At 43.7% G+C, this 11,975-nt stretch overlaps 2 protein-coding genes across 2 annotated transcripts in view; one reads left to right on the forward strand and one right to left on the reverse strand.

Moving 5' to 3' along the window:
• Positions 1-11,975, forward strand: part of rab26 (RAB26, member RAS oncogene family) — a 68,007-nt gene that overhangs the window by 47,310 nt on the left and 8,722 nt on the right. The window lies entirely within an intron of this gene.
• LOC111656404 (uncharacterized) lies at positions 6,905-10,148 on the reverse strand. Its single transcript, XM_023408114.2, has 3 exons — positions 10,091-10,148; positions 8,266-9,303; positions 6,905-7,632 (listed from the first exon to the last, which is right to left on the reverse strand). Exons 2-3 carry the CDS (start codon positions 9,254-9,256, stop codon positions 7,547-7,549), a joined length of 1,077 nt encoding a protein of 358 aa, XP_023263882.1. The 5' UTR covers positions 9,257-9,303; positions 10,091-10,148; the 3' UTR covers positions 6,905-7,546.

The following is an 11,975-nucleotide window of genomic DNA, read 5'->3' on the forward strand; positions in this document are numbered from 1 at the left end:
GGGGGGGGGGGGCTCTCCAATCACACTGCCAGATATTCTCGGAGCAATCAAAGAACGCTCAAAGAACCGGAAGAGAGAAGAGGATTTCAGAAATCAGAAAGCTTTTGTTAAAATAGAAAGTGGAGGCTGTGCAGCGAGAGGCGGCGTGCACACACAGAGATTCACATGTAATTGCATGGTTTGTTTTTTTTTTTTCATTCACTCGGAAGCAGCAGCTCTGTGTCTGTGTAATGTTTGAATTATCACTTCATTCAAGTGTTGAATGCAGGAGGGTGTTAGTCAGTGTGCACTTAAACACACGACACTCGACAGCATTAGCACAAGGGAAGCTCTAATGCTCCAGAGCAGATGTAAACACAGTAGGAGGCTAGTGGACTGTGTGTGTGTGTGTGTGTGTGTGTGTGTGTGTGTGTGTGTGTGGTGAATATACTGCATGTGGTCCCTGTGGAGAAGTGAGACAGCACACACACACACACAAACACAGAAAGTCAATTTTCTGCTAGTTAATATTCATCTAATTACAACAAAATGCAGATTGTGCAGGCCTAACATGCACACACACACACACACACACACACAGAAGCTTCTTTCTGACTCTCACCTGTTTGATGTGTTCTCGTCACACACTGCGCCGTGGTGGCAGGTGAAGCAGTGACACTGACAGTCCAGCAGCGCATTGAAATTGCGGTGTCGGGATTCACCGCGTGTCGTGCATCATCCACCCACCTGCTCCGCGCAGGTCAACAGCACACAGCACCTGTGTTTGTCATTTTTGTCGCTTCGGTGTTTGCTGCAAGTAGACCTTGTTGTTGTACTTGTGTTACACTTGGTAGACTGCATATGAAAATATATTTATTCAGGTACATGTTTTGAATAAGTTTCTTGTATATTTTTACTTCATTTCAGAATAAAATATCCATTTTTACTGCATGACACAGCTGTACCAACTGGCTGCATTTAAACTGGAGATCGAACATGTAACTATTTAAAGTGAAATTATATCTTTACTTGAAAGAGTACTAATTATAATCCTAAATCACCGTTCAAGATTAAACTAATCCTAAACCAAGGTCTGAATCGAAATTTACAATTACTGCCTCCACCGACCAGTCGAGTTGATCAAGAGTGAACAGATGTGGCACAATGTCTTTTTCTGACCACGTACACAAGATACTGGAACTAGATGCTGCTATAAAACATCGTGCTGCTTAAATGTCTTGTTTGTTGTCCCTTGTCACTGTTAAACGTTATAAAGAAGGAAGAAGAATTTACATTTATTTACATATTTTTTCTCTTTCTGTTGTCAGACAACTGAACAAGTCTGAAGTGTTTATTTAATCCTACAAAATAAAAGCTGTTAATCAGTCATTTCCAACCTGCGGGGATAAAATCATTAAATGTAATTTGAGTCCAGGTTAATGACAATGGCTTTGCTGTGTATTTATTTAAACCTCAAAGAAAGTTAGTACAGTTTCAACTTCTAACTTTCTGTTCTCATCATCCTGCTGTTCTGTCCTCACCCCCCCCCCCCCCCCCCCCCGGTCTCAATTTGCTCCAGTTACATCCTGTTCAATTTGCAGCACTGCTAACGGCGAGGACACATTTTGTTTAAAGTTGGAGAAAATAAGAGAAAATAGAATTTACACTTTTTTCCAAATGTATTGAAAAGGAAGTCTGAGATTCCTTTAGGTGCGTTTTTGTTTTGTTTGCAAACTCCAAGTGGCTTTCATGTGTGTGTCACTGATGAGAGGCTTTCGTGTGGCCACAGATCGATGGAGTGCTTCTCCCCTATCGCTCAGTTTGGCCCCGGCGGCCAGCTCCAGGAAGAGTCCTGGTTGGTCCAAACTTCTTCCATTTAATAATAATGGAGGCCGCTGTGTTCTTGGGAGCCTTCAATGCAGTAGATTTATTTATTTATCTATTTTTGTAACCTTCTCCAGACCTGCACCGCCAACACCAGCCTGTCTCTGAGATAAATCTCCAGTGTCAAAGCAAAGTGTCCGAATACTTATGTCAATTGGATATTGTCTTGTTTTTTTTTTCGCTTTAATAGATTTGAAAAAAAATAAAAAATGCAGTAAAAGGCTGCGACATGATATAAAATGTGAAAGCAGAGGGTCAGGGGTCTAAATCCTCTCTGAACACGTGAATACTGTTTCTATAGAGCTGCAAACACGTCAAGGCTGCTCCGCTTTCACATGCATCATAACCCACAGAAATACACCATATAAGCATTGATACTATAATTTTGCCCAGCTTCCTCATTGGTCAAGGACATGTTGACAACAAATTTGTACTTTACTGGTTGCCATGCCAACCTGTTGACGATTATTAGTTTTTACCACCAATGCAGCAATCCATCTTCACCATCACTGTCAGCATTGTGTGGCAGGAGCAGATTGGACCTTGAATGTCTCTCACCGTGGCATCAGCACATCGTGTCCACATTCTGTGCAGGGACACTTCGAGACACACACACACACACACACATCCCGGTGTGTCCAGTGAATCCGTAATGATAACGCTTCGTATGACAGCGCTGTCGACAGCTGATGTGACCTTGGGAGCCAAATTACAGTCATTTATACAGAATGATAATAGCTCCTTATACACAGTGTCTTCCTCATTTCCTTCAATAAAAACTCGTTGACGTTGGTGGCTGTCTTTTCCCCCTCGGAGAGCTGGCCGTGAGCGAACACCGCTTGCGGGAGGTAGATGCCAGCTCGCTCATTTTCTTGTGCTTCAGAATAATTACCTGTCTTCTGTGGAGATTGGCTGCTGCGGGCAAATCTCTTGCGTTTGCCGTCTTCAGATCTTGTGAAGGACTGTGCTGTCACTGTTGTTCGCCTCTTTTAGGGCACGATGTAGAGCCTTTAAACCAAAACAAACTGCAGCAGAAAAGTAGACTACAGTGAAACACCGCTTCGTCACAGTATTACCGTATATCACACAGTAGATGAGCAAGGGAAAAAAGAACGGAGCGACCGAACCGGACAAACTTGGTGTCGTTTGAAAAGTGTCATTAAAAAATTCGTTCCTTCAAAATTTTGTGCCCCTAGATGCTTTCTACATGGAGCGGTGACACACACACACACACACACTGCTCTCCAGTTGTAATAGTAGGATTACTGCACGCATGAAGATTTTTCATTAGTCTGATGCCTTTAAACCATTGAATCTTTTACAACCTCATGTCAGGGCTTTACAGCAGCTACTGGCACCGTGCACCCTGTTGTTGGCTAAAGACACTGCTCAGTTGCAGATTTCCACTCACTCACATGCCAGACACACACATATGAACACACACACACACACACACGCACACACACACACAGATTTTATTGGCATTGACCGGCACGCTTGGGCACCGAGGCCACAGAGAAAAATCATTAAATCATTAAATCACTGAAAGCCTTGGTACAGCAGGGAGGCTTTGTTGTTCAAGAGATTCCCAACAACAGTAAAGTAAAAATCAATGTGATGTACACCCAGTGTCAGCTGGCACACAGCCAGACAAATTGCTCAGGTGGGGGGGGGGAGAAAATTAGCTGAGTGTAGGGAACAGAATTACATTGTGTGTTTGGGGAAAATATGATCAGTTGAGTTGTTTTTTTTTCATGTGATCTGTTGCATTTACCACCTGTTGTTCTGTTCCCACCGTCTTAATACGACACTGACATGGAGTGACCCCTTCTCTGCGTGACGACACTGTGAAAGAAGAAGAACAGAATCCACAGACCTCACACACAATTACATATTAAAGTTCAGCTTACGTCCAGTGCAGCCTCAGGACCACAGGGATGGAAACCAGCCAGGTAGCAGGACGTATGGTCACAATCTCCTGAGTAACAGCGTTAAATAACATTACGATGTCACAGTGAAGTTGACCTTGGACCATTCGAATATAAGTTTTATCCTATTAGACGTTTGTGTTAAATTAGTCTCATAATTTCACCTTTTGACCTTTCGACCACCAAAATGAAATCAGTTCATCCTGGAGGCTCAAACTGAATGTTTGTGCCGAATTTAAAGGAATTCCCTGGAGGCGTTAGTGAGATACAGATGTACGACCTGAAAACAGCGCGAAGGCATTAAAAGGCAGGGAAACTCAGGAAACAAACTGTGCATATGGGAATGAACCCCGTCTCCTAGAACTTACATTTCCATACAACTGAACTGCAACAGCACATACATTCTGCAGGACAGGTCATCTCTGGCTGGATCACTTGAATGAAGCTGTACATACAGTAACGGCAGCAGAGGTGGTAGCATGTGGTAGAGGTGGAGACACATGTAGAAACCACAGGGCTAAAACAAAAATGGTTTTGGGTTGCACAGTCTCTCTGATACCAGCGTAGACGTTGGTGAATCTCGGTGCCAGTTTGCCGTACTGAGCTGCAGAGAAACCAAAACAAGCCACGCAGTTGATTGGCAGGCAAGGGTGGCGATGCTCTGCTCGTCTTCGTCCTTTCTGTGGCCAAGCAGAAAATGAACGATGCAGCAGCTCTCTGCAGCTCTCTGCCTGTTTATAGCTCTGAATCAAATGAAATATGTCCCTCTTTCTCCTTCCCCTCTCTCCTGTTCTGTCTCCCTACACGGCACATTGGCTGATTTCTCTCCAGCTTCCCTTCACAGCCCTTCACATTTCCTCTAGACTTTCTGCTTCCTCTTCTGTTTATTAGTCATGTTTTCTCCCTTCTGTCAAGGCAGCTTTCGAAAATTCTAAATTAAACCAAGTTTTTCACCCTCTTCTCCTGTGATTAAAAATGGAATTTTTTTTTTTCCCCTCATTCTTTTGTCAAAGAGCCGTAGTTCATCAGACAGGACGACGGAAAACAGCGAAAGGCCAAAGTGTGTCTCATGAATATGTAACAAAAACAAGGAGCAGGAGAAGAAGCTGTGAAAGGCTTATTGCAGTTTGTGTAGCACCTGGAAGTCCACACACACACACACACACACACACACACACACACACACTCAGTGCAGGAGGCTAAGTGGGATAATAAGTGTGGGTCTGTTCTACGTCCGCTGCTCTTCTCAGTCTGAGGGATGAAAGATCTGCTCCTCTCGTCCTTTTCATCCGCCTCATCCTGTTCCTCCTCGGAGGCGGAGTGCGTCCTTCATCTCATTTAGACTCCTGAGACTTTTTGTTCCTTTTCGCTCTCTCTTCCAGTTTCGGTTATTAGTCACTCAGTTTGAGTGAAAACTTGTATCTGCACCATGTGTGTTCGGAGTGTCTTTTTTCCGGAGCGTTTGATCCTCCAGCTCACTTCTGGTTTGGCAGCGACAGAACAATGTCTTTTGAAATGAAATCACCGAGATGCCTTTATATTACACCAGAGAAAGAAGCCTTTTGTGTGAAGCGTTGCGTTTTATATTGTTGGTCAGTTTAGTTCAGCCTCTTTTTAAGGTAAGGTGCGGAAAAAGTGTCACAACCGTGTGATACACAGGAACATATACACGCCGTGTCAGACAAGACATCTTCAGAACATCGGTGTGGCCCTACTCTGGTTGACTTGCTGCCATTGTTCTGCTCATCACTGTCTCAGCCGCCTGAGGCATCTGAACTCCTGGTCATCGTCTTATTACTGGAGACGAAAACCTTTATTTTTTACTCCACGTAGATCATAAACCCTCGATATGTAAACATGACTCATTGACTTCCACTTTTCTTCCACATGCAATCATTACAAAAAAACTTTTCCTCAATGATTTGTAGTTCAGCAAATGTAGAAAGTGAACCGAGAAGGAAATATGAGATACACCAGCTTCGTATTTGCATGCACATGGTGTGGTACAGAGTGTGTGTGTGTGTGTGTGTGTCTGGGTTTGGGGTCTCTGCATGTGTTTGTGTGTGTGAATGATGATCTGCAGTCCCACCACTCACCTGCCTGCAGCGTCGCTTCCAGCCTACACTGCAGATCTCTCTCCGCTTCGCTCGACACGCAGCAGCTCATCTCAGCGGATCAAACCCAGATTCATTCAACTTCCTCCATCCAAACTTCTCTTTCTGCATCTTTTCACTCCACATTTTCCCGCAGAAACAAAACCAAATATTTCACTTTAGAAGATAAGATGGGAATCTTAAACGTTAGTAGATATAAATATTACACTATTGTTAAAACTGAAAGACAAATCTTACATTTACGTGCAGAAGTAAAAGACGAGCAAGAAATTGCACTTGTGCACCGACTCCATTTCCCTCTGTTAGGACCAAATTGCAGGAGTTTTGCCGTTTAGTCTTAGTCTGTCGCTTCCTTTTGATTCAGGTCATAGGAAACTTTGGGTCATTTAAAATGAAGTGTGACAGAGGTTCATTCTCTCATTGTTACATTTTCTTTTGGATCCTCTCGTCCACCGACTGCTGTTGCACACACCCTGCGATCAGTGTGATGAGCATTACTCTGCATCTTTAAGAGCCTGATTGTTTGTCGTCAGTAAAAACACACGGATAAACACAGCTGTGCTTTTTGTTATTGTCCTCAGATAAGACGAGATTCTCTGCTCTTTGCATCTGTGTGAACTTCACATACTATTCCCGTCATATTGCATAGATTTTAGAGTGTGTGCATCCGCCAGGCAAACACTCCAACTCTACCCAAGTATCGTGGTGTGTCTCGTAAAGGACCCGCCAAACCTGAACTGGAGCAAAGCAGCAGAAATTCATCTGCAGGCAGAGTGTCGGAGACGTCACACACTGTAGGAATCACTGATAAAAACAAACAAAAGAGTTTGAATCTTACACAGAATATATTAAAAATGAATCATAATCCAGCACTGACATGGCTCCAGTAATTTTAGGGCCGTGATCATCTATTTAATCGTCTATAAAATATAAAAAAAATAATGAAATAATGACAAACACCATTCATATTTGACCAAAATGAATATATTCAACCATGAGTTTAACTCTGTTGACGATTTATTCAACCAACAATGAAAAACAAAGATTCATGTAATGACAGGAAACTGCACTTCAACTACTCCAGTAATTAACTTATCAACTAATATCAGTGTTGCTGCATAAGTTCAACTTTATTATATTATACATATTATTTATATTTTTAATTCAAGTAACATACTGTCAAGGAAACACATGAGGCAAATTTCATAGACTGTACAGGCAGATATACAACAGTAACTTCAAGGGAAACTTAGTGATTAATGAGCTTTATCAACAGTCAGCAGGAAACACATGCAACAACTGCCGGGGTTTGTTTCTTCCTACACGAGGCCACGCCCCCTCAGAGCAGAGGAAGAGGAAAGAGCAAAGTCACATTTCCACAACAGAGAGGAGTCGGCGAGATGTTTACAGCCGAGATCCAACAGGACTGAAGTCGGTAAAGCGGTTAAAGAAAAAGCTACTCAATACAGAAAACCGGCGTTTGCAGAAATTTCAGTACCTTGATTTAAAACAAACAAACAAAACAAAACAAAAAAATGAAATGAAAATGAAATGCCTATAGTGTTCCATCCTCATCTACATGTACCATCTGTGAGGGATTTCACACCGCCTGGTAGGAGAAGGTGTTGAAGGATGAAGATCTCAGATTTCTCTGCCCGGGAAGCGCGGAGTGGCGCTCTGCCTCTCGCAGCCGGCGTCCAGACGCAGCTCTGCGCCAACACGGAGATCTGTGTCATTGTAGGAAAATCAATCAAGATAATCAGGGTGAAACTGGCATCTGCACTTAGATCTTCAGTGCTGTGCATCATCATCATCTTCGTATACTACTACAGCAACAGCTCATGATGGGGACTACAACTCAGTTTGTTAATACAGTTGTACCATGATGCAACTTAATGAAGCAATTAAGTTGCATCATGGGAAGTGTAGGATTCCAGTGTTTCTGGTGCTTGATCCAAACTAGGAACTAAAAGAGAAAATCAGGGCCTTTAATAGACTGGTATTGGCTAAAATAAAGCTAATCAATATCCAAGCCTTTCTTTATGATACTCTGCTCTCCTCTCCCACAGCCGGGCTTTTCCAGTGCAGCTTTATTACAGTATTACTAAATTACAGTGGGATGTAAGTGAGCAGTAGGTCATATCAGCTGTCACTCCTTTTTATTATTTTTAAACTCTGATTAAATTAACGAGTGTTTCTGTAGTTCCTCAGTAATGATAAGTACTTCAAGTATTTTAAGTATTTAAGTTACCATCATTCTCTATTGCATCATCTGTCACGTACTTGCTCAGCATTTCCTCTGTGCACTGATGTATTTAATGGCAGGTTGAAGGTTGTGATTTATAGTTTTGAGTACTTACCTGTTTTTGCAGGATGCAGGCCGCCGCCGTTCACAGTCTGATTGGGGCGTTTAGGTTTGGGCGTGTAGCGTTGCCACGAAAGAGCAATCAGTTGCGCAATTTGTCTGGCCATGGAGGATTTCCGCGGAACAGGCGGTGGTGTTTTGCGCGGCTGAGCCGTCGCCTTCACCTCCTCTTCATCCGCCTCGCTGAAGACGTCGTCGGACTCGTTCGAGTGGGCGACCGGGCGGAGGTGCACGGCGCACAGATCATCAAGCGTCACCGCAGGCAGAGGGGCCGGGAGAGATTTGACGAAGGCTGAGGAGTCCGAGTGGTGCCGGCGGGTCGGTTTGGGCCTGAGCAGGGGTTTGGTTCTAGAGGAGGGGTCTTCATCAGGAGGGCTGTCTGGTTGAGAAGTCGGGGCAGGACTAAGTTTGGGGTCAGGAAAGACGACGGGGAGGGGAATCTGCAGAGACAGCCTTTTAGTGCGATCCCGCGGGGATGTGAAGCTGGACTTTGGCTGCACCTTCCAGCCCAGAGGGTCGCGGCCCGTGATGAAGGACGTCTGCACGGGAGGAGGAGAGGAGCAGGATGAGCTGATGGAGGAAGAGGAGGAGGAAGATGAGGACTGACTTGGTGAGCTAAAGACCCCGATGTGGGGGCAGGAGTAGCGTTTGGATGAAGCATCAGTTGCCGAGTGAAGGCTGAGGAGAGATGCTCGTCGTTGAGGAGGCCGCGGCTCCTTCTTGTTCTTCCTCACAGCAATGACGGCGGTCGAGCACTTGCTGAAGTCAGCTGACCACCGGCGCTGGTGAGACCCGGGGGTCACACCGGAGGCGGGGACTGTTAGCAGAGAGCGCTCCCCGGGCACCTGGCTGAGTGGTCGGACTTGTCCTGACCTCGGTCTGCCCTTGCAGTCTCCGTTCTGTGATCTGTGGCTCACGTGATTAACGTGAGCGTAGCCACCGTTGACGAGGGCAGCGCCATTAACAGCAGCGGTGCCTTTACTCATCTTGTTCGGTGGAGGAGGAAGTCTTTGCCAGGTCCCGTAAATAACCCCTGTGGGGAGAAACATAAAAACATAGAGAGAGAAAGGGGGGAGGATGGGGGTGAGGGCGAGGTTACTGTTTTTGAAAAGAGGAACAACAGACGCCCTTCCGGACTTCTCGAATAGAGTTTCACGTTTGTTTCACAACCCAATTCCTTTCCACAGCAAAGCTGGAGAGGACGTGTCAACACCCGTCAGTTGTGGGAATATTTAAAGGGACTCAATTCATCCACTGGCAAACTATCTATTTTAATTTGAAAAGGTCATTTTGACACTTATATAGTGACATAAATAATTGCTCAACTACTGTTTAGCTTGTAGCCACAATATTAAGCTACTATAACGGTAGTGCACTTGGAAAAGAGTCAGTAATAAACTGACTCAGTAATATCCTTTATACAATAATATAATAGCCTAAAGTTTTGCTAACATTAATTAGCATTAGCCACCATAAACTAATCATACAAGACAAGCCTGACACAGCAAAAAATCCTGGCTATATTGAGTTTTATTACTTCAATTCAACTTTTCATTTGCAAGAAGAAGATTGTTCATTTTCCCTCACAGAAGTTACACAGTATTGCTTTAATTAAACTTACAATATATAGTTGGTTTGATTAAAACACAATATTTTGCATGCTAACAAAAAATAAACATAAAATTCACCTAAAACAGTTCAGATCTAGAAATGTATGACTGGTTTTTTTGCACCCAAACACTTAAACTGAACACTGGCATGTTTACATTGTGCACGTCTTTGTGCCAAGATGTTAAAGCTAAGTGGAAAACATTTTTTACCTGCAGTGCTGTGTTGCTCTCAGTTCACATCCAGACTTGACTAATCTCCTTCTTTCACCTCTTTCTTAATATAACACTCTTTGTGTCTCCCCACCCATCCAAGTCCAACCACAACTTCCTCATATAAACGCCCAGAAACCCACAGTTCTCATTTCACAAACAAACAAACACACACACACACACACACACACACACACACCAGTAAGGGGTTGATTAACAGCTGTTTTCATAATAGCATAAAGAACACCGTGAGAAAGTATATGCATGTTCATGAGAATCACGTTTCACACAGCTCAAACACATTTAAACTGATGGATCATAAATCCAAGTCTATGACCGACCATAGCTTCACTCTAGCTACTGCTATGAAACTATTTTTAGTAATAATCCACAGCTTCCTCAGTGTAAACTAATGCAAATTCTACTCTGTGTCAGCAACTGATATGAGAAGTAGTGGTTTAACTTACAGCCAATCAGTTCACCGACACCATGAAAGAACACGAGCTCCTTCCTTACCCGGTTTTCTGAAGTCTGAGGTACAAGAACATTGTGTCTCGCAAGAAACTAAAGTAAGTGAGTTGAGTTCGTGTCCATCGTCATTTCAGTCGGTTGCATTCTCAGATAAACAGTCCGACCACTTACTTGAAATTTCACAATGAACCACTTTGTGCTTCACAGATTCACCTGCAGGCAGGAACATTTCAACCACACCTAGCGGCTTTTGCTTTAGGGATGGCAATGTCGGCCAATCAGGTCGAGCTCTTTGGTCCAGACTGAAATATCTGAATTCCTAATGGATGGTTTCGTCATGACATCAGATATTAATGGTTTCCAGAGGATGAATCCTAATGATTTTGGAGATCTCTTCACTTTTCATCTACTGACATTTTCGCTTACTCAGCAAAAGAGACTTTGATACAGACATTCACAGTTCCCAGATGTGCTTTGAAAATGTTAGCATGCTAACCTGCAAGCAGAATGTAACTTCTTTCTTTCTCAAATATTTCTACTTTATAATGATTTAGGACCTTAAAGCCTTTATGTGTAGGCTTTCCTATGATGACATGAAGACACAACAATTCTATATATAGCAACTTTAATATTGACAAAGTGGTTGGTGGTTTAGACTTTTATTGTTGTAATAACCACAATAAAAACAGGCTTGAAAAAGAGAAAAAAATCCTCCCTGGTGACATTATTTCACAGGGATAAATCTGGCAGCCTGTTTCAACTTTCAACAACACTTCTTCTGACACAAATTGGTTTTAGTGATTGAAACTTTTTGCTTATTGATTTCAAAGGTGAAGTTCAAGAAGCTGTGTGTAATGGTTAGACAGAAGTTGTTGTTGTTTTTTTTGGTCACATTTCGAGGTTGTTTGCATCTTCTGTGAGAGCTAAAAATAAGCAGCGCTCACATGATTGTGCAGGAGCCTCCGCAGCCGGTGCATTCAGCAACGTCATTTATCTTTGTACAAAAACGCAGAGGCTGTGCACAAAGTGTCAACCCTGAAAGCTTGTACCAGCGCCGTAAATCTAATGGCGTGTCACGAGCCATCACATGTCGACCGACACATACACGTGTCCTCCTCCCATGCTCCAGCCCGCCGTGTGAACTCTGACGCTCGGCGTTGACAGTGAGCCCCTTTGAAGTTTGACGAGCTCAGAAGCTGCGTTCCCTCTCCCACTTCCTCCTAATCCACCCACAGGCCTCCGAGATCTTTCGCGGCTGTGTGAGTAATTGGCAGGTTCGCGTGTTATTGAGATTCGGGGGGGGGGCGCAAGGTGAGGGGCTCAGTGCATTAATCTCTGTGTAATGAAATGATGTAAACCACCGGGGAGGCAGCGCAGGATACTGTAAACCTGCAGACGAGTGGAGGGAGGGAGG

Source organism: Seriola lalandi, unplaced genomic scaffold (genome assembly GCF_002814215.2).
Source record: "Seriola lalandi dorsalis isolate HSWRI2012SDOR001 ecotype SW California unplaced genomic scaffold, Sedor1 jcf7180002054354, whole genome shotgun sequence".
Lineage (NCBI taxonomy): Eukaryota > Metazoa > Chordata > Actinopteri > Carangiformes > Carangidae > Seriola > Seriola lalandi.

What these genes read in the sequence shown, in the direction of transcription:
- LOC111656404 (XM_023408114.2), bottom strand. Translation starts at nt 9,256, where the DNA reads ATGAGTAAAGGCACCGCTGCTGTTAATGGCGCTGCCCTCGTCAACGGT. An exon ending in CCTGCATCCTGCAAAAACAG is followed by an intron (nt 7,633 to 8,265) that starts GTAAGTACTCAA and finishes ACAATGACACAG; the next exon opens with ATCTCCGTGTTGGCGCAGAG.